The sequence below is a fragment of the Anas platyrhynchos genome, chromosome 4, assembly GCF_047663525.1.
Source record: "Anas platyrhynchos isolate ZD024472 breed Pekin duck chromosome 4, IASCAAS_PekinDuck_T2T, whole genome shotgun sequence".
In the NCBI taxonomy this organism is placed as follows: Eukaryota; Metazoa; Chordata; class Aves; order Anseriformes; family Anatidae; genus Anas; species Anas platyrhynchos.
In genome coordinates, this window is record NC_092590.1 from 29,236,870 (window position 1) to 29,263,590 (window position 26,721).

General features: G+C 43.1%; 1 protein-coding gene and 1 long non-coding RNA gene across 6 annotated transcripts in view; one reads left to right on the forward strand and one right to left on the reverse strand.

Moving 5' to 3' along the window:
• The window catches only part of LOC119716947 (uncharacterized), a 103,815-nt gene that overhangs the window by 20,013 nt on the left and 57,081 nt on the right, over positions 1–26,721 (reverse strand). For both annotated transcript variants that reach the window (XR_011809029.1, XR_005265808.2), the window contains exon 5: positions 14,706–14,828. This is a non-coding gene — a long non-coding RNA (uncharacterized lncRNA). The remainder of the gene's footprint in view (positions 1–14,705; positions 14,829–26,721) is intronic.
• Positions 8,322–26,607, forward strand: MFAP3L (microfibril associated protein 3 like). Of its 4 annotated transcripts, none has more exons than XM_027456428.3 (4): positions 8,322–8,522; positions 8,764–9,057; positions 19,391–19,798; positions 22,825–26,607. In XM_027456428.3, exons 2-4 carry the CDS (start codon positions 9,036–9,038, stop codon positions 23,685–23,687), a joined length of 1,293 nt encoding a protein of 430 aa, XP_027312229.3. In that variant the 5' UTR covers positions 8,322–8,522; positions 8,764–9,035; the 3' UTR covers positions 23,688–26,607. The 4 variants fall into 4 exon arrangements, with proteins under 4 accessions (XP_027312229.3, XP_038034950.2, XP_071893426.1 ...); XM_038179022.2 differs by having other exon boundaries at positions 8,323–8,522; positions 22,822–26,607; XM_072037325.1 differs by lacking the exons at positions 8,322–8,522; positions 8,764–9,057 and adding an exon at positions 15,095–15,552 and having other exon boundaries at positions 22,822–26,607.

Sequence of the window (26,721 nt, forward strand, 5' to 3'; positions counted from 1 at the left end):
CTGCAGGGAGCCCCATACAGATACCCCACACATGATGCTTGGATGCGAGTCTCATCAAGCATTATGTCCTGACCAGCACAGCTAAAGTCAGAGCTGACTTTATTTGCCAGCATGGGACATTGTGCAGCATACACAGCTGTACCTGAGCTTGTGAAGTTGCCTGTACTGTGCTAAGGGGTACAGACCACCTTCAGACAAATTTATCTGGGAATCTTTGGAGGGCAGTTGATTAAGCCTCCAGTCCTTGAAAACTAATGCCAGATATTTATGAATTCCTTTGACTCTTATGTGACAAATTTTGATTTATGTTTTGGCTTGAGTTTTGTTTCCCTCTCTTTCAGAGAAGACAATCCTTCTTGCTTTTTAGATTGACTTTTATACAAAGTTGTGGGCTTAATTCTGGGCAGAAAACCAGTGTTGTGCAATAACTAAAGCAAAAGTCACCTCCAAGGAGTGTATATAGGAGGAGCGTGACATGGGGTGGGGCTGTGGTCAGTAGAGATGTCGGCTCTGATGCCATCAAGGTGAGTTGCTCCCAGAAGCACAGATGTAACAGGATATGGCTGACTGTGCTATAACAAAGTCTTTGTACTGCTCAGACACACAGATACACAGGGAGAGAAAAGCATGCGCTCAGAAAGCCAGGAGGAGTCTTTGCCTGTTACTAAACCCCCTATTTCCAGATGCCAGCAGCCTACCAGCTGCAAAGTAACTTACAAAGAAGACAAACTAGCTCCCAACCAGTCCGTGGAGCTCCAGCATCTCTTCCACAGCATCACCTGTAAGTGGAGACGTGCAACATGGAGGCATGCACAGCTCCCCTTCATAGCTGCTCATTGTTCTATCCAGATGCTTGCTTCTCCCATCTTCCCAGATGAATTCTTCATGACCCCTTGGGTCCATGCATAACTGGAATTCAGACCCACAGATATGAAATCTCTGAGCTGTCAAAGCAGCTATGCAACCCCAACTGCCCAGCAAGCTCCCAGCTTTTCTGACCACACAGAGAACTGGGAGGCCAGGGGGTTCTCCAGCCATCCCCCTGGTCCTGGGACACTAACCAAAAAGTGTCTGGAGGGGACGATGAAAAATTCAGAAAGATTTGACAGAGAAAAGTCAATGATCCCAGATGGAAAGGAAAAGTCCCTTTTTACTACATATTCGATGCTTCCTCCTGTAACTCACCATCTGAACATTTCAGATGCACATTTTCGCTGAACAGCAGGAATTCAGCCTGTGTTTTCCAGAACAGAGGTGTCCTTTCCTGTAGGTAAAAACTGTAGGCATCCCACCCCACCCCAGTTTTAGAGACAAAAGTCATTACTAAAGACTTTCCAGTAGATGGCAGGGTTACCTTGTCACAAAGCTGAGTCTTAAATTGAAAGGGCTGCGGGATAAAAACTCCAGTGCTGTTTAATGCTTTTTAATCAAGAGAATGAACTAATTAATATCTGAAAAGGGATAAACACATGCACACATGCTGGCTTAGCTGATCTAATATGAGCCAGGAAATGTGGATATTATATTTTAAGGAAGTGAAAAATCTGGAACCTCAATAAAGGATGAAGAATGAGCTTTGTTAAAAGCGAGCTTCTTTTAGATAACTGTGTTGTACCGCAAAACTGTTCATACCACAAGACAAAACCCACAGTATTTAATGTAAGAATCCACTGGATTCTTATTCCTGAATATGAATACCAAAAGCGTCTTTCAGGAGCAAATCAGTTCAGCTGGAGAGTGTAATGTTCATGATTTTCTAGGGATCATGAAAAGAGCACCCCACAAAGGGAATTCTGTGCAGCCTTTTTTCATATGAGAAATGGTAAATGCAGCAGGTGGAGAACTCCGCCACAGGTCAGGAGTCCCTCAGAAAAAAATGGAAGAAAAGCCAGATGCTCCCGAAGGATCTCAGAAACATTTCATTACATGTCAGAAACTGAACTGCTCAGCCCCATATAACTTAATATCCCACTGCAAATGGCCAAGGCTGTGGTTTCTCAAAACTACAATTCTCTAAATCTTCTTTCCAGCCAAAGCAGTAATAAACTACCGACTGCTTTTCAAATTCTTATAATGTCTCCTTCAACTGCATTCCTTTGTAAGTGCTCAGAGGTTTTGTCTGCATCTCCCTGAAGGACAGCCCGATTTCCATGAGGTAGATGTAAATGTGGTCGTTCCATTTGTGTCAACGCTTTCTGGAATCATTTGTGGACAGCAGCTTACTCTCTGAGCTTACTAAAACAATAACCGATTGACCGAGTTTTCTTCAGGCAGCCAATACAGCATCACGAAATGAGTACTGTAAAGAAAAAAGGCATTAAATGCCCCAAACATCGAAGGAGATGACTCTTGTGACACTAATTTGTAGTCCTCAGAATATCTTACTCACAAAACACCACCTTTTCCCTTAACGAGCCATTTTGTTAATTTAAAATTGCCACTGATGACAAACGTCTGTACACTGACAGTAAACGGAAATGGCTGCAGGAATAAATACCAGTCCACATCGTACATGGTTTTATTTAGCAGAAACAATTCAGACATTGCACACCCAATATTTTTGCTTTTTATTTTGGTCTGTGCCAGATGTGGCTTTTTGACAAGGCCCATCCTGACACACCTTTTGTGTCAGAATAAATTCTGCATTTATTGCAGCAGTACAGCTCAGCAGCATTACACAACTGCAGATCCGGTAGAAGAAAATAATTTTTATTCCTCGTGATGAACAATATCTTCAAAGTCACATTTCCTATTTACAGTTGCAATATGACCACAAATAATATGCACAACTTCCTTTCAGAAGTGTAGAGTGTCACTAAAGCTTCAGGCTATGTTACTGGAAAGAGTTTCAGGGTTTGTTTTTATTTTATAAAATCCTTAATAGTTCATCATCATATTATTTGGGTTTCTACATATTAATTTATACATTATGCTTGATTACATTTTATTCTTTAAAAGCTTCCTCCATGCTATAGCCACATTACTGATGATTCACACCTAGTGATTCACCTTGCCTCTGAAAGCATTTGCTTCATAAAAATAAATAAATAGAAATTGCATTGATTGATGCTTTAAAATCCTATCATCTTTTGACAGCTGGATAATACACACAAAGCTTCACATATTCCTAGAATTCTGGCTCAGATAGAGTGTAAAGGAAAAGGTAAAATTAATGTTGTTGTCTTGATTTTTCCCCACAAGAATAAGACAATTCTTACTGCTCTGAGATCGCATGTCTGTTCTCCCCCTTTCAGTCTCATGAATAATTTGGCTCATCTTTCTCAATGACATAAACACTGAATCTTGCTGAAGGTCACGCAGCTTTCCTGGTATTTTCTCATTCATGTGCAATTCAGCACTGTATTCTGTGCCTCATGTTATTTTACATTCATGACATGCAGCTGTAGAGTGTTTCCATGGTGGTATAATGTCTGACAGTCAGTTCATGCAGTGAATGGTAAACACTGCTGTTTCAAAAGCTAATTAGAGGTGTAGATTTGTTTTTGTTTTTATTTTTCTTTTGTTGCCCTCTCTCAGTTTATTCAGCTGGGGAGCTATGGGACAGCCAAGGTCAGCAAAAGCGGACAGAGAAATGACCATTGTTTCATGCAATAGAAACTTGAAATGAGTAAGATTAGTTGGTGTAGAAAGGAAAAGAATTAAAGAGTGTGAGGCATCTGACATTATTAGGGTAACTGTAAACCAATTGCTTTGACCCTCAGGCCTTTGGCTTACCCAGGGCCCCCACTAATCCGTCTGTCATCCAATATTGCTCTTAGAAGACAAAAGCCTGCTTAGGCTTCAGCAGAGTACTGAGATCCCTCTGTTCCTGGCTTAGCGACTCCTGATTTCTAGCCTAGAGTTTCATCTCGTCAGCATCCCCTGAAGCAATACCCCACCTGCACCTTTCAATAGCTAAAAGGAAATGGATAGGAAATCAGGGGCAGGGAAGGTGGGGGTGGGAGAGCAGAGATGGGGCCAGGGTAGACAAGAGGACACAAAAACGGAAAGGAACCAAAACTCTTTTATCTGCAACATGTTCTCAGTTGGCCCCAACTTAATCCATGGCAAGTTTCCTTAAGTACAGCTCATGCTTCCTGCCTGTTTTTATGTACCCATGCCGTAAAGGCTCCTTTATTTCCAAACCCCATGTGTCAGGGAAGTCTGCTCTCCTCTGCACCAGGGAGAAGCTTCAGGTGCTTTTGCTTGAAATTGGCCTGGAAGCATTAGGCCTCAAATCAGAACTGGCAATTGTGTTATTCTTTTACAAACAATTACTAAGTTACTAAACAAACAAATGGAAATAGGCTCAAAATCCACTTGAAGGTTTATTGGTTTGTCTTCTTTCTGCAAGTTGCTGTGAGGGAGGGATGGGGGGCAGAGGTGCAGGTGCTTTCACCAGCCCTTCTTTTATTTCTGCATGTCCTAAAGAGCTTGGCAACTTTTAAACAATGGCTCCAAGCCCTCTGAGCTAGTTTTTTGTTCCTTCGTTGTGAAATTTTCCCTTCAAATCACAAGAGGTGTGTATTTCATTCTCCCCTTAGGGGCCAACAATTTCTACGGATATACCTGACTTTGGTTTAGCATAGCCATGTGGTTAGGCTTTCTGATGCCCACACTGCTGAGGAGCCCAAGCAGTACCACCTTCATCACAAATACAAACGTGCACAAAACTGTCCACATACCATCTTGTGCAAGAGAGCATTCTAGTGACCACATAATCAATGTTTTTCTTCACTTTTGGAGTGTGTCTACATCAGAGCGCAGGAAGCTCCCTCAGAAATGAGTAATGAAAATGGATCACTGCAGTGAAAGTCTTCTACACAAAAATTCTTCCTCTCCCAGGTAGAACAAAAAAGAAGGGTCGTAGTGGAGGTAGAAAACCAAGCTTTTTATTTTACCGCATACCTTAGAAGAGAAGGCATAGGGAGGAATAAAACTTACTTGGTCATTCCTATCCATACATTTGTAGAGGACAAAAAGGACAAAACCAACAGAACTGGAAGGTAACAAATCCAGAACCTCAGGCAACAATTACCTTTACGTGGTTTTATGAGCTAAACTTAAAAAACACTGTAAGATCAAAAGCTTCATACCTAATGTTTTTAAATTTGAGTTTACTTCAAAATGTAAGGAGGAGGACTGAGAACAGAACACAATGATTAAGCCACAACACTCTAGGACATGATCCAGAGTAAGGAATTTCTGACAGGACTGGTACAAAGCAAGCTCTCTCCCCTGCCAGTTACCAAAAGAACTGTCTCCTTGCACTGGGTTTACATGGCAAGGTGTTGGCAGCAAGGGAGCTTCAAGGACGGCTTCTGTGAGATGAGAGGATGGGGCTGCCCCTGTGCTGAACAGAGGCCAGTCCCCAAATCCTCCTTCTGGTGGCCCTGCGTGTCCAGGGTGCCTGGGCTGCTCCACAGTGAACACTAGGAGTGGATGATGGCATGTGCTCAGCAGAGCTTGGCTGGATCCTGGGTTTGAGCCTCAGGAACATCCCACATGCCGCTGTGGTCAAGCCACTCAGTGGAGTCCTGCTCCTGAGCCCCGATGACATCCTAAAGCTGTCCCTGTAGGTATGCAGGGATGTCTTCCCCGCTCCTCAGCATAATCCTGTCCCTAAGCCTCAGGGCGATCCCCCAGGTGTGGCTGTGGGCGATGGTTACCCAGCTCCCTGGCTGGATCTCGAGGCTCCCCGAAGAGCGAAGTATAAAACTGAAACAGAAAAATATTCTCAGAGGTCATCTGAAATCCTGAAGGAAATTGCGAAGAAATTGGAGAAAGTGGCACAAGACACACCAAGAAACTGTGCAGAAAGAAGTGTTTCAGGAAGGAAGCAGTTGCACACCGCTGTTCTCTGGTGAAGACATGGGCAAAGCAAACAACTGGCACTCCAGGGGCAGATGCTGATTAAAGTGCAAAGGCTGCCAGTGACAGAAAGACCTGCAAAAGTACTATATCCAAGATCTGCTCCTTGTGGGACCCATGGGCTGCAGGGGGACAGCCTGCTCCACCAGGGGCCTCTCCACAGGCCGCAGGGGAACTGCTGCTGTGTGCCTGGAGCACCTCCTGCCCTCCTGCTGCACTCACCTGGGGGGCTGCAGCGCTGGTTGTCTCACATTTTTCCCACTCCTCTCTCTCACAACTGCTGCGTAGCATTTTTCACCCTTTCTTAAATACGTTATTACAGAGGTGCCACCAGCTTTGCATCTGATTTCTAAATGGAATATCACCTCATGCATCTATATTGATTGGTAAGCTATCAAATGTGGTTATTTTCTACAATAACACTTGAAAGCTTCCCTTTTTTCTTTTGTTTCTCTGCTGTTACCTTATGTTGTGTGGTGCACAGGCTTGTCTCAGCTTTTCTTATGTCTACTCCACTGAGTGGATGGAGGGACCTGAATTACCCAAAACATACAAGTTAATTTCATCTTAAATTTCTAATGGCTTGATTACAAAGCTTGCCTGATTCTGCTGTCCAGATACCACTAATTAGTGATACCAAAATGCTGTTTACTGTAAGGTAAACGGATTTCTCCTATTAAACAATGCTGTGGTTTTACAGGGGTAAAATGTGCTCACTGTAGTACTAAATATAAAAGGTCAGTGTTTATCTGCGGCAGGCATTATCGAACAAAAGCACAACATTCCCAGTTTTATTCTTTAAACTCTTTCAGCTGTATATAATTTAATCTCAAGTAAATTAAGGAGATTTGATAGCTAACTGGGAGCTGGAGTGCACGTCCGGAAGGCCTGCATTGCAGCCCCCACGCAGCTGACCTCTGTGCACACATGGAAGTACGACCAGAAAGTCGGGAAGGAAAGCACCTGCACAGGTCTGCACACCTGACAAACCAGCATTTCAGACACTGCACGAGTTTGAAGCTAGCACTCCCGCTATCTCCCAGAGACCCTAACTAGCACTTCCTATGCACCAAAGGCATCAAACGTAGCCACCAGGGTGCACAGTGAGTTCAGAAAGGACGCCAAGCTTGCAGCATATGAGACACAGAGAATATACCAGGTAAGTGTATCTCAGGGCGGCAGCAAGCGCAGGATCAGCCATTTCAAATCCTGGGCAAGGCAGCCTGACCTGCTGCAGGGCCATCCTTCTCTGGCCATCAGTTTATGGTCAGAGAGCAGCTGTGCACCGTTGGTGCTGGAAAAGGCAGTTCCCCTTTACCACCCAGCTCTCTTCCTCAAGGCTGCTACACGCTGGTTGCAAGAGTGAGATGGGGAAGAAAGAAGTGGGCAACACGGAGGAAGCACTGAACTGAAGGAAACTGCAGCCTAGCAGCACTCGCCGTTGCTTTTAACCACTGTGGTGGCGCAAGTCCCTGCTGCCTACCTGCTCCAGACCACAAAGAGCACTGCAGCCTCCGTGGCCACATCTACCTTCTGAGCTGCTCACAGTGACTGGGAGGACAGGCATGGGAGCCACATGAAGCATGGGAGATGGTGACCTCCCAGGAAGGGGCCCAGGGCAAATAACTGGTGGCTCTAATGTCAGTGGTGGGCTCACAGCAAGACGTGGATGTGAATATAAAAATCCCAGTGCTGCCTCTTCACCGGGTGTGTTGGTATCTGAATTCCTACAGCCATTTCCCAGAACACGGGCTTACTGCAAGGTGGTAGCCACTTGGAGATGGACTAAAGAAAAACGTGTGAGTTTTCTAATTACAGAAATTCAATGTATACCTGACATGCACACAGAGAGCAGCAGCCAAGCCAGCGTTAAGTCACAGGTCAGTTGCAAGTAAGGTCCTGTGACCGAAACAGCTCCTCCATCACCAAAATGCTTGGCTGGGCGAGCGAGAAGCAATCACGACCTGTTCCCTCGGTTGGCACCTGGCTCTGGCGCGACCTGACAACATCAGCTGCTTCTTCCCCGCTGCCTACCGGCTCACCCATCCCGGTACCCTGGGCAGCAGGAGGCAGGCTGCCGGCAGCCCTGTCTTGCCCGTGCCCGCACCCACCCCTGCTCTCCTTGTGGGCCAGGCGGTGGGGCCAGCGCCCGGGCCCTGGGCACGGCTCCCTGGGGTCAGCGTCCCCCTGCTCCCTGCACCACCGCTGCTCTCCCCCTCGCCTTTTCCTCGGCGGGCTCGGCACCTGCCCCGGCAGCTCCAGCCCCCGCCGCTCCCCTCACCGCCCTGTGCGGCCGCGCCCGACGGGACCCGCAGCGGGCGGCCCCTTGCCCCGTGCCCCCGCCGAGGGCTGCGCCGCCGGCCCCCGGCCGCCCCCCGCGGGCCCCGGGGCCGCCCCCCGGCCCGGCCCCGAGCATGCTCAGTGCCGCCCTGACCTACTTTCCCTGCCGGCGCCGGCGGTGCGGGGGGCAGCGCTGCGGCACGGCACGGCACGGCACGGAGCGGAGCAGAGCGGCTCGGCACGGCTCGGCTCGGCCCCACGGACTGCGGCAGCGCCGCGCTCCGCCCGCCCCGGGCCCGGCATGGCGCTGCGCGGGGCGCGCTGAGGGGCGCGGCGGCGGCGGGCGCTGCCGCGGGGCGGCCGCCGCGCAGGTGAGCGGGCGGCGGGGGGGCGGCCGCTGCGCTCCGAGGGGCGCTGCCCGGTGCCCGCTGCCCGCTGGGCTCTGCCTGCCCCCGGAGCCCCGGCTGCGGGCTGGCTGGGGGCGAGGGGGCGAGGGGGCGAGGTGTCCCCCCGGCAGCTTCCCGGGGCTGTCAGAGAGCGGCAGCTGCCCCGCTTTGCGGCGCTCCGCACGGCCTCCTGCCGCTCGGCTGCAGCTGCCCTCTCCTCTCACAGGACTGCCTCGGGAGGTCAGGGGCGAGCGCGGAGGTGCCCCGAGGTCTGAAGCGGCCCTGAAGCTGGGGGCGGTCCGGCGGAGCTCGCCGGTGCTGCTGGTGCCTGCCGGGCCGGCTCGGAGCAGCGCCGGGCAAGCGGCTGGAGCGAGGAGGAGGCGGCCCGGAGCTGCCTGCGGGGTCTCGGCCCCCCGAGGGGTGCCCTGGAGCGACTCCTGCGGAGCCCCCCTGCTAACCCCGCTCGGGAGGAGAAGCACCGGCTGCGGGCAACGCCACATGCAAAATGCGACCTCGTTTGGTACGTATTTGGCTGGAAAAAAAACTGTGAAGTTAGCTCGTGGTGGATAACGCAAAGGGATTTAAAGGGGAAAACGCAGCATTTTAGTTGGTAAGAGCCAATGCGTTACGGAACAGTTCCTCTCTTCACTGCAGTAGGACAAAATACGGCAGCTCTCCTTTTAGCGGAGGCAATGTTTGCTTGGCAGGAATCTTTTGTCTGGCTTAGTGTGTACAGTGAGCAACAGCACCATTGGGTACCGGTGGTTGCTGTAGTAGGAATCTTCTTTCTTTCTTTCTTTCTTTCTTGAAAGCCATCTAATCTAGACTGCAGTATATCAACATCACTAGATTCTGAGTGCAACTCACACGGTTTGAGTGCACGTCGCATATATACTATTTTTTTCAGATACTTAGACAAATCGCAGACCATCACCAAGAAAAAGCTTTCTTCCCACTTTGTTACAGAGATGTGTGGTATTTGTCCAACACAGGCAGGTTTCCATTGAGAAAGCTTACAGATAAAATAGCTGTGCTAACTGTCACCAGAAGACTGTAGCATAAGACCTGGCTCCTCAACACTGCCTGGAATTTTTTCATCCCTGCAGCTCTGAGCTGCTGCCTGGCCATGCAGATCAGCACCCTTGCAGACGTCTCTCTGTAGTCTTAATTCTGTTACTTAGTTCTGCTAAGTGAAGCAATGGCATTTTCTAACCATATACAGACCCATCTGAGAAACATCACTTCCAAAACAGTATTACCTTTCACCAGTTACCGTGATTAAAATTATCCATAACAGCATTTTAGAACATCTTTTTTTTTTTTTTTTTAAATCTGTCAGGCGGGAAAGGTGTGAAGGGCAGATAAAACTTGTACCTTCTCCTGTAAGTTCCTCTATCCAGATAGAGGAATTCAAACTGATTTAGTGATTTTCATTTAGGTAACAAAAAAAAAAAATTGGTAGTGGACTGTCTTACTTCAGAGTAAAGTGGTGAAAGTGGTGCCTGATTATCAGAAATAAGGAACTCTGTACAGATGCGTAAATCTCTTATTTTGGAAGAGGGCCACAACAAATGGGGGAATTACATTAAGAACAGCCTATTTAGGTTTAACATTTAATTGTCCTGCCACTCTGAGAGTTTCATAGCAACAAAAGATTTCTGCTGATATGTTCAAGTCATGCAGGAACAGGCACTGCACACTGCATTGCCACCGCGCCATTGTGCGTGCAGTCCCCAGTCACACCTGTGTGACCGCACGGTGCCCACTCCTACCGGCACTACTGGGTTTTCTCCAGTATGTCTAGTCCCTGGATAGTGGGTGCACAATGCCAGTGGGCTGTGGTGTGCTATAGTGTAGCAGTTCACATGGTACAGTTTTCATTTACGAGCATGTTTCTGAACAGTTATTTCAGCATGATGTTGCTATGCTAGGTGTTCTGTGCAGAATCTGTGATCAGCTTATCAAAAGATGGTTAGGCAGTCATGCGACTGCAATATTAGTCACATTTTTCAGTCCAGAGTAGATAAAATGGCACAAAAGTCTGAATTGTAAGACGTTCTTTAGTAAATTTGTGAGTTCTACCTAAATGATTGCACCTAAATTATGGCCATATATTGATGCACTAGGAAAGGGCTGTATTGATCCCATTTGTATACAAGCAAGACTCAAGTTTCTGTGTGATGCAATGCAAACTCCTTTGAATCCTGTCTGCTGTCCCTTCTTGATTCTCATGGGGGAAGTAGGAACATGCACTTTAGCCTAAAATGATCTTTTCTTCTGCAATCAGTCCCGAATGGTTAGATTCCTTTAAATTCCCCCTCACAAATTTAATCCTGTCCTAATCCCAGCACCCACGTGTAACCTCTTTGCGCAGTATCCCGGAAACCAATAAATGTGAAAAACAGTCATTAAAAGCTGGTAATTATATGCATCTTGCAATTCTATGGGGATGTAGATGAATTAGTCATACTTTACTCTGTGTTCTCCCAGGTTTTTTTTATTCTTTTATATTCCCACTTAAATGAGACCCTTTTATTAAAATACTGTTTCTAGTTAAACTGTATGTAGTGAATTGAAAATATTCACTTATTCAAGGCATTTTAGAATTTAAAAAGTAGAAGTTTTAGCTCTGCAAAGCCTTTCATATCTTTGTTTAAAGAAAACCTAATTTCTAATTTTACATCTTGTTTGAACATCTAACATCTAGAATTTTTCATCTTCATTTGGAAAAAGAAAACAATTAGATATGCCTGAAGGATGGTTAGCTTTGGCAAACAGCTCAAAAGAAGAGAAAGTAGAAGGAAATGAATTGGGCCCCATTCCACATTGCTGTGTTCCTTCCACTAAGAACAGATAAGCCATGCTGAGAACATATAAGATCTGTTGTATTTGCTGACTTCAGTGATTTAGACTGTTTGCAGAATAATGCCTACAGAGTGCTGGTATAAATAGAAGATAAGAGGTGAGTAAGGAAAAGGAAAGATACCTAGAACTTGGTGAGGCCAGGCCACATGTATGTGGAAGCGTGGGAGAGATTCTCTGCATCTTCTTTGTTACTTCTTTCTCAACAAAGGGGACTTTCAGGCATTGAACCATCTGCATTTACTGCCAACAGTAAAACAGCAGCAGCTATGCTGAAAGCTTGCAAGGAGTTAAACAAGTGTCTCTTAAAGCCATACAGATGTTTCTAGAATAATAGCTTTGTACACAAAATTACATTGAGTGGCAATTGTCCAGCCTCCAGATAAATACAAATGCTAAATTAATCTAGGTAATCTCCATGGAAGAAGTATTTATTTGGAACATTCCAAGTCCTGTAAAGAGTTTATACCTAGTCAAACATCAGATGGGCCTTTAAAAGTCTCTCCACTACTGACAGGGTTGAATCTGCTTTTTGATTTGGGTAGCCCACACCTCAGAAGAAGGACATTTCTACCACAGTACTTGTCTTGAATAAAAACGGCAAGCTTTTCCACTAAATATAAAATTTTACTTTGTTTTTATGGAAGTCATTAAAACACGTGCAAGAAAACACTCAAATTGCTCATCCCATATAATAGCATGCATATGAACTACAACTTATTTAGTGAAAAGCATCCAAATTGCCTAAGCATTTTTTTTCAGTGTATTTCACGAAAAGTTGACTTGATATAGCAGAGGTGCTGAGATTACAGGAACTGCAACATCAGAAGGGAATTTTTCAGAGGTTTGGCATTCTTGAGGTACTTTTAAATAATCTCTCCAGTAATTACCTAACAATAGGCTTTATCTATTCATTTTTAGGCTAATGGATTAAGGTCTTTGAGCATTTGTTGAGTAAGGAGAACAACCACCAGACCACTCAAAGACATAGTTAAATCAATGCTACCATTCAAGTTTTTAAAGCAAAAGGGGTTTTAAAGTCTCCAGGATTTCATATGCTGGCTAGTTTTGCAATATCACGGCATGAGGTAGGACAAAGAGGAACAGTACTGAGGAGAACTTGACAGTAAAATACCTATTTGCAATTAGGCTTCTAAAATATTAATATGGTTGTAAAGGCAACATCTGGAGGGTGAAGAACTTCATTTTACCATTGCTGATGGTGTGTGCTTCATTGCCTACTCAGAGAGTCTGGATATAGCATACAGGATGTTTTATCTATGTGGGGTAAGTTCGGTCACAAATACGGAATGTGGAATAACCTTTTTGCTTAGTACTTTCATGCTGCAATTTATTGATACGCTATTGAACCTTGAAACTGAAATAAATGAATCTTTACAGTCGTTAAGTTTACTCCCCTACAGTGTTGGTTGTGTCTAGAACAAACTAACTTTGAAAGATATTCATTGTGAATTTTACTCCATTTTTGCCGTTAATGGTAGAATAAGCTTTGGCCCTGATGTTTCCATTTTCTTTATTTATTTACCGTTTGTCACCTTCTAAAACAAATTCATAAATGTTTGCCTGGAATAGTTTACCAGTGTCTATGAAACATAAAATTAACTTAAAAGAGTCCTAAAAAGGAGTTTGAGTTGCCATACCAACAGCCATTCTTGTTCACTACCCAGAGCCGTACATTTAGAGGACAAGGAATACACAGAAGAAAGATAAATCCCCACGTACTGCACAGATGATCATAATCCAGGAACCTTTGCATGTAAATTATATATGGTCTCTCTTGAATCTTCATTAATTTCCTTATTTTACCTTGTGTGAATAAATTTTTGTCTAGGTATATGTTAATAAAAGAACCTTCCTTCTCTTTCTTCCCACTGTCCCATCTTCCACCTCAGTTCCACTGAAATTGGTCTTCAGTATTATGAGAAACAGTGAATATGTATGCCTCAGCTGTCTTCTTTACATCACTCAATTTTGTGTGTATTTTTAATAACATCTCTTCCTACTCATCTACCCTCTGAAGTCAGTAGTCTGTAAAGGTTATCTTAGTCTGTCTTTGGCTTATCTCTGCTTTATTCCATTTCAAGATTAGATTTACCAGAACCAAGTGTTCTGTAGCATCAAGAAGCCTGACTTAACAGCAGGTAATAGCCCACGAACTTTAGAATCTGACTGTTACGTGTCAGGAAAAATAAAAAAGTAATACTGTAGCTATCCCGAATAAGTTATTAGTTCTTTACCTTGATGTTTCATTAGTTACTTAGGCTGGAAATAAGTCCTCTCTAAATGGTAAAGACACCATTGGTTATGTAAGTACAGTGGATAAGGGCAAGCACATTTTCTTTTAGGCTGTAGTCAACACTCTCAGCTTGTCTCCTCATTCTAAAATATTGATATTTAAAAGGATTATAAAGGGGGTTGTGAAGGCAACTTTCCAGCATTCCCAGGCAGCTCAATGCAGCCAAAGAGACTGAAACACATAAATAAGCTGGGAGCTGCTGCCCAGTTGGGAAGCACCAGCCCAGATGGGCAGAAGGAAGCTCTTCAACCTATGAACATTACCAATGTGCCACCTTTTTGACATAGCCAGGGAAGCAGAAAGGACAGTGGAGGACTGAAGTACTCCCCAGAAAAATGAACAGAGCAGCTGTTTCAGGACCAAGCCTTAATATTTTATTGACTAACAAATGAGTAGAGAAATAAGTCAGAACATTGCTGCTAGTTGTTAAATGAGTGATATTTCTCTTCACTTGCCTGTCTGGACCCTAACAGCTTAACCTTTTCCTTAAGTGGTTCTTGTTCTTAAGCCTATGAGCTGGCAGCCAGCTTCTTAGCTTCTCTGTGCCGTTATTATGCCACATGGTTCATTCTTCTGCATTCCTGTTCCAGTAACACCTGTTAGCTTTTACTGTTGTCCACTTTGAAAAGGCATTGCCCGTGGCAACTAGGAGAGGGGATTGGTCTGAAGATGCAGTGTAGTAAGTAGTTTTTAAATAATAAAGGATTAGCCTTAATTTTGTAGCATCATCTTTATAGTTATTTATAGACAAATGAGAATTAGAGTGAAAATTATTTCATTTTCTTGATCACTTACAAGTTAAGCAAGACACCATTGTGATGCTAAAGCTATTGGAATGTAATTTATGCATTGTACAATGAGCTGACTTCTGGTGCTTCACTTCTGAATTGAATAACCTCACAGTTAATAGGATTACACATAATTCCAAGTACAGGAACAGGCAAGTCTTACAGAAGAAATCAAGCCAGGAAAAGGTATACATCACTGACCTCCTTTTCTGTTCTTTTGTGCGCTGTCATCACATCGTTCTGCACAAATGCAGTACTTACAAATGTAGCCCCTCGCCCGCAGTCCTTTTCCTTGGTGGCAGAAATACTGGGAAGTAAACTCATCTGCAACATGAAAAAATAAATGGTCAGTCAGACCACAACATGTCTCTGAGTGATCAGTGTTCCCAGCCAGTGTGAACTGCAAGTGTCTTCTCATCAGACCACTGATGGTTTTGGACTGAGAAATGTTAACCTCAGGTTGGTCCATTTCACGGTTAGGAGTAATACCATCAGCCTGCAGCTCTGCTTGGTTTTGAGCCTATTTCCAGGGAACTTCTGTAGATAAAAATGCATAGGTAACACCATAGAGACGGCTGTTCCGTCACTTAGAAGAAAAACGTGTAATAGTTCTGGAAGCCCGGCACCAGCAGCTGGCAGGGGCCGGCAGTGGGCAGGGCAGCGGGGCTGCTGCTGGGTCCCAGGGCTCTGCCTGCCCCCGGAGCCCTGGCTGGGGGTGAGGGGGCGAGGTGTCCCCCCGGCAGCTTCCCGGGGCTGTCAGAGAGCGGCAGCTGCCCCGCTTTGTGCCGGCGCTCCGCACGGCCTCCTGCCGCTCGGCTGCAGCTGCCCTCTCCTCTCACAGGACTGCCTCGGGAGGTCAGGGGCGAGCGCGGAGGTGCCCCGAGGTCTGAAGCGGCCCTGAAGCTGGGGGCGGTCCGGCGGAGCTCGCCGCTGCTGCTGGTCCGGAGCGGCAGGCGTGTGGTGACAGAGTCCTGTCACTTAGAGGGAAAACCTGTTATAGTTCCCTCATGTGGCTTGTCTCGTGTATGTTTCCTTGGAAGTTAATCCCGTGAGCAGCACTGTTACTTTCAGGTTTTCAGTTTACACCGTGTGGGTTGGGGGAAAAAAAACAAAACCACTTAACGCAAGGAACCCTGGCAACCGTCTTTCAGTGGCAAATTTTGCTACAGATACAATATGCCAGGGGATGTTATCTGTGTATTAGATGCTGGAGGAGAATTTAGGGATTCTTTGGTACCACCAGAGGTAAGCCTGTCCCTCGCTACAGCTTTGGAAGTGGGAGAGGCAGCTCGGACAGCTAAGGGTGTTTCTTTTCCTTTCAGGCACTACAGTTTAAAAAAAGAAGTAAAATGCAAGAGTATGTAACCACATTAACACTACCATAAATTTCTAGTTTTTCTAAGTCTTCTACATGTATCTTGTATGTGTGTTTTGAGGATGGCAGAAAGGAATGCATCCATTCTTTCCATGACCATAAATTTTACTTTATATTAATCTCCTATTTGGGGGCAAAAATGCTCGCAGAGACTGTGTTTGTTCCTACAGAGCAAATCCTTACAGTGCAGACATAAGTGTCTCATGTCCCGTGTTATCCTCAGACTTGAGGAGTTACTGCAGCACACTGTTTTAGTCTAGTCAACCTAGCTGTGCTCTCTGACTTAAGGGCAGGTAAAAGGTTACCATTTTGGCTGCATTCACCAGGTTTATCACGGGCCACAGTTAATTAATGCCTGTCATGACCAGGATCCAGTGTGATAGCACTGTGCCCACTTCCCCAGTACCCTGGATTCTCTCATGTCTTTGCCAGAAGTGGGCTGACATCACCAGCAGCCCTGTTTCAGTCTCCTTACTCTCTCCATTTAGTTGTGTGATTGAATCACCACTTAGGTTTAACAAAGCAGCTGACTCCTACAGTTGTTTTCCCTAATATCTTTAGGCTGCTGTTGTGCCTAAGGCAAAGCAGTAGAACAGAAACTCTCAGGAAATCTCCCTTCACACCAGAGTCCAATGTGAGCACGTTTTCTACCCTTTCCAATTGTCTCTCTCCCCCTCCTTCTTCCTGCTCTCCTACCCTGATTACAGCTGTTGTGGTCCTGCGCAACAGATTAGCAGGGATGTGCAGCTCCCTGAGTGGCCACCCTTTAACTCTCTCTTGCTAGGTAGGGCTGAGAAAACCTTTTATTTTTATTTCCATTTTTTTTTGTTCCTCACTAACAGTGTCTAGGATATGTGTGCCAAAGAGAAGATTCTCTATCACTTCTTAGTTGCCCTGGGAACATTTGTTTAAACTGGCAGCTTAAAACACTCCTTCAGAGACATCTCTCCCTGACTCTTCAGACATACCCAAGAGCCCTTCCCTGGATGGCATGTGAAAGCAGCAGCCACCGTTTCCAAACATCTTGCTTTAAGTCTCCTGCCTGGTTATTGCTCATTCCAGCCATCAAACTGTATTTATTTCAAGCAGCAATGCATCTGTGGAGGTTTTAAGTGCTTTCTTAACATTCTGCATTCCAGGAACATACATGGGAAAGTACATTCCCAAGAGTGACACGAGTAGGCATGAATCTCCCACAGTAGACGTAAATTATTCGGCTCTATTTCTTAAGTTTTACTGCAGCTATTTATGATACCCTTCTGTGGTGCCAGAATGAGGGAGCTGCTGTTATTTTCAGACAAGTGATTGGCCCTTTGGCTACGTAAACCAGTCAGATTTGTTACTGCTACACAGAAGTTCGGTTTTTGCTTTCATATGCTCCGTGTTAAGCACAGGTGACCACACAGACCAGGCATGCCTCACGCTGTTACTGCCATCACACTCTGCAAAATATCCGTCCATAGCATCCCTACACTGCAGGGATTCAGTGGGTCACCAACCGAACCCAGCTTCCCAGTACACCAAGGTCCTTCCTCACGTGGTTTCTGCTCACCTGCTGGGGTGATCTTTTATTTCTTTTTGCAATTCCGATTCCTCTCCATGCTAAACAATGTGTTTGATTGCTACAGATTTTTCTGCCATCAAAAAATACGGTAGGCTCAAATACAATAATTACTGGCTGCAGCCAGTAATTAGCAATACAAAGCTTGATGAATGTATGTTGTTCTTTTGCCCTTCCCATTGTCTTAATCCAGCCAGTCTTTGTTCCTGCTCCCTTGCCAGGAAGTGTGACGTGTCTTTTGGCTTTTCCGTATGGCGCAATGCAGATCTATAACGCTGTACAAAAACATTTTATAGGCTGAATATGTGTAGCCATAAAGAATGGCAGTCTCCAAGGTTAATGGAGTAGTAGAAATGAGATGTAAATAGTTACTGAAGTGAACAGGCAGAGTCAAAGATTTTTTTGCAAAGTGCAGATTTACACAGGCTATACCTATAGAGGGCTTCTGAAACACAGACTCTGCAGTTTGCATAATTGGAAATGGATTTCTGAAGTCAATGTTTTTATAGCTTTATACGACACTTGTGATTTGCATATTAATTTTAAAGTTAAAAAATTAGTCTGGCTCTTCAAGGCAAATATTTCCATATTGAGTATTTAGAAAAAAGGAAGAAAAGTGAGAGCAAGCTTGGAATTGTGACAGACATCCATACCATGCATGCAGCTTATCTAAAAATACATGGTTTGTCATTTCCAGTAATGATTCATCCTACAACACAGAAGAAACTAATTTGCTCTTTTAATAACGGTTGTATGAAATCAAGTTCAGTGCCTTACAGAGAACAGAGGATGGAGAAGAAAACAGCCTAACTCAAATATAACCGGTGAAAGACAGTAATGTTTTCTTTCCTTCTTGAATAAAGGAGAAAAGAAGGAAGGGGATTGTTTGTTTGTTTTTATTTTAATGTTTCCCATATATCTGGAACTGTCTAACCGTGTCTAAGGTAGATGAGATACTTTGGTGTCACCTAGGTCTTTAATAAAACTCAAACCTTTTGCAAGTGAAATGTTCAGTTGGGGAAAGTTTGTTGGATACTTATCGTGTTCTATATTAGGTTCCAGGTAGATTCCTCTAACTAATAATTTTCATTACATTTGTACTATTTACCTTACAAAAACATGAGTTAGATATTCTGATGTGATTTTAACATAATTTGTGGCCCACAGACTCTAGGTGAAATTTTTGATGGTGCTCATTTTGAGGCCAGCATTGTGCCGTCAGTCAGCAGTGAATGCCAGCTGTGTTCACTGGGAGTGTAATGTGGCCAATAGAGAGCACATTTGTAAATCCCTGTCCTCTGTCTACAAACTGAAATCACTGTTTAAGAAAGAGCCCATTGTAGATGATTAGTTGAGGAAAAATATTGTAGTGAGAGTGTGCAAAAACTGTGAAGGCAAAACAATTCATGCCACATAAGGAATGAAACAGACCCGATTCCGTTTGTACCTTGAAGCAACCTTGCTCATCATTATGTCACTAGCAAGCTCCAAAACCTTTCCTGGAGTAATTCTTTCTTATGTCGTTTTACAGTTCATCTAAGACCATGCACGTGACAGAGATGCAGCACTGAATTGGTAGTGACAGCTTTGACGCACTGTACCTTTGGTTTTCCTGTTGATTTTGCAAACGTTTTAAAAAAAAAATAAGCGAGAGAAATCTATCGAACTTTTGGAATAAAACTGTAGCTGCTGCTGTAGCTAAATTGCTCCTAAGTGTCTAGGTGATAAAAGCCTTCTCCCACGCCTGCCACTCTGAACAACACTATTGTCAGGAAAATGTATGCATCTTTTTCCAGTAAGAAAAAGGACTGTGATAACATTAGCATTTAGACAAGACACTGAGCTGATGATTGTGAAATGCATTAATGGATGTGTCACTATTTTAAAAGAGCACATCTAATGGATTGTTTATACATGCCATCTCATTGTACTTATTTATTTATTTTATAGGATATTTTAAACATACAATTGCGTGGATCAAAGTAAAACTCTCCTGTGACCTCCTCACCTCAAGGGCCTGCATTCAACAGCACCGACTCCAGTTCCCTGCCAGTTGCGTGTGCCACCGGAGGACAATGAACATACTGAGCAGCCACCACTTTCTGTACTTTCTGCCCACCACTCGCCTTGTCATCTTACTAGCAGCTCTGACGACTGCTGAGGATGTGACTAATAGCACTTTCAACCGCACTGACATGAACACGGGTTCTGTGCCTGTGGTCATCTCCCGCATCGACCATATTATAGTCAAGGAGGGGAGTAGTGCCTTGATTGACTGCAATGTCCAAGGTAGTCCTAGTCCGCATTACAGATGGTACAACTCCAATGGCCAGCTGCTCCAAGAGGAAGAGAATAAAGGTAAGATTTTATTATTCTCAGCAGTGTAGCCTGTCCTGAGACACTTCTGATTTCAGCAGGGTAACTAAAAACCTTAATTTAATGGCCTGACAATGGTGTTTGCCTGTGGGAAAATATATGAAAGCACACTGGGATCATGGCAGCTATAAATGTGTTGTGTACACCTGGGATGAAAACAACAATAATTTTTGTGATGTGTTATGTATAGTAAAACATACCAACAAGCTGAAGTGCTTAAGGTGTGGGCAGGTTTTCTTTTCATTGGAAGACTTCAGGTTTGATCTTATTTCCCATTCTTTCCTCTTTGTTTTCTTTGGCACCAAAGAACACAGAAAAGCTATTATCCAACTCAAGGAAGGATTCTCTTGACATACGGTTCATTGCCATGATTTTAACACAGCTAACTCCCTGCTAGCCCTCTTGTCTTTATGCATAGTGCCATGGGAGTGTAAGAAACAGGAGATGCCCTGAATGACCAAGAGAAAAATCTATAAAGGAGAAGCAGTCTACAGGGACAAGACAAGTCTGAGCCATCTTGACTGCAGTAAGCCTCTTCAGGTGTATTTGCCAGAGATTTTCATTTCACATGAGCTTGTTTTCCTTAAAGGAAGGTTTGGTGAATAATCCTAGTTATACTTCTAGGGAATATTTGCTAGGAAGGAAGGGTATTTTGCTCATGTAGTCCTTCCATACCGACTGCTTTGTTCACAGCATGATGAAAGAAACTTTTAGTAATTCGTACTAATGCAGTACAGCTTATATAATAGCTGGGCTGAGGGAGAACTTTGTTATGATGGAGTAATGACTGAGCCAGATATATGTGCTTCAACAGTGTGTCTGTAAACTGCTTAGCAGGTATATTTTATCATTCTCTGTAAAGCTGGGGAAAAGAACTACGTGAGCTAGTTATGTAGACTTTCAGATATAATTTCTCTGGTCATGGCAACATACTGTGACTAGAGCTCCAGAGTGTTTTACTACAGTTTACCACTGGAAGTTTTCCCATTTAGTTAGGTGTCTAACTTTAGGTCTTTGTGTAGTTGACTGAGAGAGGTAGCTACTAACACAAACATTCAGGTAGGTAAGCAAAAACTTTGAACAAATCAATAAAAATTACATATGTGGCATTAAGACAATATAACTTCAACCTAGATTTTCAACACTGCACTCCTCCTTTAAGAAATTGATGCTTTTTCTTTAAGAACTGTTTCCTAGTATAAGACATTCCTCTACTATGTATGTGGTTAGGCTGAAAAAGGTGTTGAATTGCTATAACAAAACCAGCAATGACACCTTTTCTAATCATTGTTTTCTCATTAGGCTTACACTATCTGCCAGGATCCATTGGCACAAAACCAGTATTTGAGTCACAGTTCAATGCTATTATGTCATTTATCAGAGCTGGAACCAGGGTACATCAGCAAGGCATCTTGTCATTTTACAGTGAATAAAGACCTACTTTGCCAACACTGCAATTCCAAGAAATGTTTAGCAGCCAATACTGTGTATCTTATCATAGAGTTGGAGAAGGAAGTATCATCCACTTTAAGACAGTTTCCCTCAAAATTTGCCTAACTTTAACGGATTGGAGTGATTTGTGTGTGTGTGAAGGTTTGCTTTAGACTGATTTTTTGTTTATTCTATGTTTTTTAATTTCAGGCAAAGTGATTCAGCTGTTTTCAAGAACTAAGCTAGGGCAAATGTGCTGTTTTGGCTAAGTTATAAATTCTAGTAAGCTTGACACCACTAAATGAGGATTATCAAAAGATATAATTACATTAATTACATATATGGACTGAAGTAGGGGTCTTGGGGAGTATTTTCTATATAGGTTTTCACTGAAGGTAATGTAAAAAACAATTTGGACAAGCCATGTTTAGTTAGAAAAAATTTCCAACTGGTAAAAGCCCATAACTGCTCTGAATTAAAGGCTTTTTTAGACTTATTTTGAGTCTCAAAGTTGCCCACAGATTCTTCCATGGAAGAAATAAAGCAAGAAATAGAACAATCTTCTTAACAAAAGAATTTCCACAAAAAGGATAAAATAAATGTAGAAGCAAGACATATACCAACCTGTGGCAGGACTGCAATCCTTACCTTGTGATTTAAATCCACTGCACTGGGTTTTTGTAGTGTTTTACGACTCTAATCACAGATTCAATGTCTTTGGTCAGCTGCCTCAACAGACTTAAACTGCAGCAGGTTAGGTGTAAGGAAATACATATTTCATACAGCAAACAAAATTTCAGGTAAACACCTGAAATCCCTTGATGTGGAAGATTATTGAAAATCCATCATTGACTTCACAGATAACTCTCAGGAACGGCTTGGGATTGTGTTAGGAAGCAGCTGACTCTGCCTCTGAGCAGCAGTATTTATGAGATGATCTTGTTCACTTACATCAGCCTATGCTGTTGTTTTACAGGGAAATATTCTGTATGGTATCTCCCTGAGTGAAATATTCAGAAGGCACAGAGGCACTCATACACTTTCCAGCTGTTCCATCCCCAGTATGAACTTCAGGGGTGGGTTTCCATGAGGCAAAGACTTGATTCCAGCCTTTCATATGAGAGTTGAATTTATTTTTTTTTCCAGCAAAGTTGAAATTGAATAAATCGTATCACACACAATAAAGCAAAAAAACTGTATATTCCCAACTCTTAAATGGTAGCAACGTTTGAATAAAGATGAAGCTTATCCCTGGAAGTGTTCAAGGCCAGGTTGGATGGGGCTTTGGACAACCTGGTCTAGTGGAAAGTGTTGGTTTGGAACTAGATGGTCTTTAAGGTCCCTTCCAACCCAAGCTGTTGTATGATTCTATGATAGTCAAAGTTGATGTCAATGATTTGATAGTAAGCTAGCTAGGATCTCAGAGAGAGAAAACTCTCTGAGATGGTAAATTCTTTGTCTTCCTGTCAACATTATTTCCCTCCTCTAAAATCTGAGGCCAAATCTGATGTTTAAGACTATGCGAACAAAATATTCTTACTAAGTTATTCTTACTAAGTTATTCTCTTCTCCAGCAGGAAAATGGTTGTTTCTTGACAATGGGCTACTAAACATTACCAGCGTGTCTTTTGAAGACAGAGGTAAATACACATGTGTCGCATCTAATATGTATGGCAGCGTTAACAATACTGTGACACTGAGGGTTGTCTATACTTCCGGAGATATGGGAATCTATTACATGATTGTCTGCCTCGTAGCTTTTACCATTGTTATGATATTGAACATTACCCGGTTATGTATGATGAGCAGTCACCTGAAGAAAACAGAGAAAGCAATCAATGAATTCTTCAGAACAGAAGGAGCAGAGAAACTCCAGAAAGCCTTTGAGATTGCAAAGCGTATCCCAATTATCACTTCAGCCAAAACGCTCGAGCTTGCCAAAGTAACACAGTTCAAGACCATGGAATTTGCTCGCTACATCGAAGAGCTTGCTCGCAGCGTACCTTTGCCACCTCTCATCATGAACTGCAGGACTATAATGGAAGAAATTATGGAGGTTGTCGGTCTGGAGGAGCAAGGACAGAATTTTGTACGGCAGACAGCAGAAGGCCAGGAAACCACTGAAACAGATGAGCTGTATATGATCCCAAATGCTTTGAAGCGCAGTGACTCTCCCACAGCTGACTCGGACGCATCGTCACTGCATGAGCCACCTCAACAGATTGCAATAAAAGTGTCGGTTCACCCATTGTCCAAAAAGGACTGCATGGACGGTCAGTCACAAGAAAGTGTGCAGCTGGACACCAAGGAAGAAGGCACTCCTCAAACACCAGCACTTCCTGTGGAGCCTCCTCCTGAGCCTTCTGCTGAACTCAGTTCTGATGACACAGCATTGGCAAATGACAAAAGTACATGTGTTATATATGAAAGCCATGTATGATAGTTACTCCTGAATCTATGCATAGCAGGAAAATCAGGTGGAGCTCTTTTAAAAATGCATATTGTACTTGCCGCTAAGCCTTACCTGGAGACTATCATAGCAAAAGCATGTATGTGGATTATCTGGCACTTTCTTCTCAATTTGACTTTAGTTTACCATAATGTATGGCAAAATAATTGCTAATACATTAATATTAATTGCTCTTTGGGGTTAGGAGTATTTCCAAGAAACATTTACCTCAGCATTTTCTAGGTTGGAGTCACCTGTAAGTGGCTTCTTGAAGTCACTGGTAGTTTTTGATGTAGGACACTTGAACACAAAACTGGTTTTCATTTTCCTCCTTCATTCTCATTATTTCCATCTATTGCATTTTTGCAAGTATTGTCTTGTGAATCTGAATTATTGCCCAAGAGGCAGCACTCCAATAGCCAAATAAAATCCTAATAGATCTCATTTACAAAGCCTGTTTGCTGTGCTGCATTGTGATTTAGAGGGCTATTAAGGAAAGTTAAAATGTTTCCATTTCATTTGAGACCAGGCTGCTTAGGCACAAAGGGAAATAGTTTTCTCTTTTCCATGGAATGAAGATGCCAACAAGTATTTTTTTCACATCAAGAAACAACTTCAAGGTGTATTTTACAGATAGGAAAGCCCTTCAACATCTTACAGAATGCTGCACTCACAGCTCTGCAGGGTGTTTTTGCATGTATTTGACCATCTCTGACTCTGCCAGAAGTTTATATGGAAAACAGTTGCAAATCTGCCAGATGTCTTGTTTTGTAGTAATTTGGTAGGAGTAAGTATGTGCAGCCCTACTAGAAGACATGCAGGTGCATTAGCAGCAATCCTGCAAACTCCAGGGAACAGCTGATGAAAAGGCTGAAATGGCAGAAGACCCTTTTACTGGGATTCTCTTTTTTTTTTTTTTTTCCAGATTCTTATTCTGAGGGGCAAGCCTAAATTCATCTATAAGCATGAGTCTGGGAATGTTTTATCCTAGTTAAAAAAACAACCAAACTAAAAAGCGTGCTGTAAAATTACAATGACGATCACACAAACTGCTTACTGTGTTATAATTTCTTTTGTATTTCAAGAACCTCCTACGTATGTAGGATGTTCACTACTTGAGAACACGTGACTTTACCCCAGTAAAGCTTTAATGATTATGGCAATTGTGGCATTAAAAAAGATCGACATTTATGCCAGGAAACGCGAGGAGTGGAAGGAAAGTGCTAATTTCTATTGCGGACAGACAATAAAAAGGACCTTTTCTGGAGTGAGTCTGAAAAGAAAGCACTTCCAAGAGGAACCCTTGTAGGCTTAATAGCATATTAATTATCTGACACACATTTAATTTGGAACTAATGAACAATCACCTGATAGTTTTTAAGAAAGACTGTAGTGTAAGTATAGATACTCAAATCTGGAATCGAGTATATTGAAGAAAAAGAAGTCAGTTAAGTCTATGGGGAGATGATGCACAGATAGCTCTCCGAATGTTTTATTGAAGTAGTCACATCTACATGTGTCCTTCAGAGGTAATCAGCTATATTAACTGCACAGGTCATTAAGACAACGCAAAGGCAATGTTGCAGCTATCTGTAAAAACCAATGAGGTTTTTTGTGGACTTCTTAAAGAGCAGAGCTTCAATAGCAGTGTAGTACAGGAACACCCTGTGATTTCCCTTTGTATACTTATTAAAAAATACTTGTTTAATAAAGGTCTTCAGATATTGCAATTGAACTTGTGAAAATTACAGCATTTAGTTGCCTAACATTTGTGCTTACCACTGTGGCAGGCATCTATACAAAACGCATTTGCACATACCCAAAAAGAAACACGCAGGGGCAAAGTCCCTTTAGGAATGTGGCTGGACATATTTTAGAAGCAATATAAATCTAGAACACAGGGTAGAGCACCATGAGGAACCTCACTTCTGACCAGTGCGATTGAAAACACTTCTGATGCAAACTTAATTCCTTGTCTGAGTCCAAAGGACATTTCTGTTCAGTGTTCACATCAGTTTTTCTTCAAGTCCCTTAATTTGCTTCTAGTATGAAAAAAGATGAGGGCAGAAACAAAAGCAGGAACTTGCACTGAATTACTTTTATTCACCTTAATCTCCTGAAAAGATGCATCTTGGTTTTTTACCTGCCCGGCACTTACAAACGATGTAATTCATATTGAAGTTATCTGCTTGGTGCCCAACTAAAATTGCTCAGATGAGCAACGATGGTCTCTTTCAAAGCATAAAAATAACTTTAAAATTGCACTTCAATAACAAAAAAGGTTCAATATTAGCTTATTGTATTAAAGTACAGTATTTAATTTTAATAGTATTTTAATTATAAATTTTTTACAGTGTGGATCAGACCTCTTCACATATTCATGTGGAGATTGGGCACCAGGCAGTTCTGACCCTGACTGCTGCCCAACCTGTTTATTATTTATTTATTGAGCAATATGGAAGAGCAAACAATCCCCATGGTTTTCTTTACTGTCCCTGTGCAAACTTCCTTGAAGATACAGATTATATTTTTTTCCAAAGGTTGCCCACAAAGATTGTGTATTTAAATGCAAGCACACTTTGCAAACCATTTATAAACAACAGTTATTTGGATTAGAGGCATGTAATAGGTACAGTGCTGAATTTCTGCTGTTGCAAGGTCAAAAGGAACTTCTTTGACTTTGCTGGAGCTGGAGTCCCTCAGAGCTGAGAGGCCACAGGTAGGGCTGGCCTAGCCAGTAAAGCCTCTGGACATTGAGCTTGGTGATATTACCGGAATAAAAACAACAGCACTGTATCTAAAGAAAATACAGATTGTAATGGGTCTGTTTTATGTATTCATTCTCTTTTCATGTGTCTTTATGCATCTATTGTATAACACCTGAAAGAATAAAGCTTTTTACATGCTTTCAGGTACTTTCTTCTGTGGGAACTATGTGGGCAAAGATCCAAACCTTCTTTCCTCTTTCAGATTTTCTGGCTGTGCTATCATAAAGTAAGCAATTTGGTTTTGCAGTATTTCCTAG

Bases quoted from the DNA above. Each gene is read 5' to 3' on its own strand.
- MFAP3L (XM_038179022.2), top strand. From the start codon at position 9,036: ATGCAAAATGCGACCTCGTTTG. The intron at 9,058-19,390 runs GTACGTATTTGG...TTTATTTTATAG, and splicing joins GCAAAATGCGACCTCGTTTG to GATATTTTAAACATACAATT. The intron at 19,799-22,821 runs GTAAGATTTTAT...TCTCTTCTCCAG, and splicing joins CCAAGAGGAAGAGAATAAAG to CAGGAAAATGGTTGTTTCTT.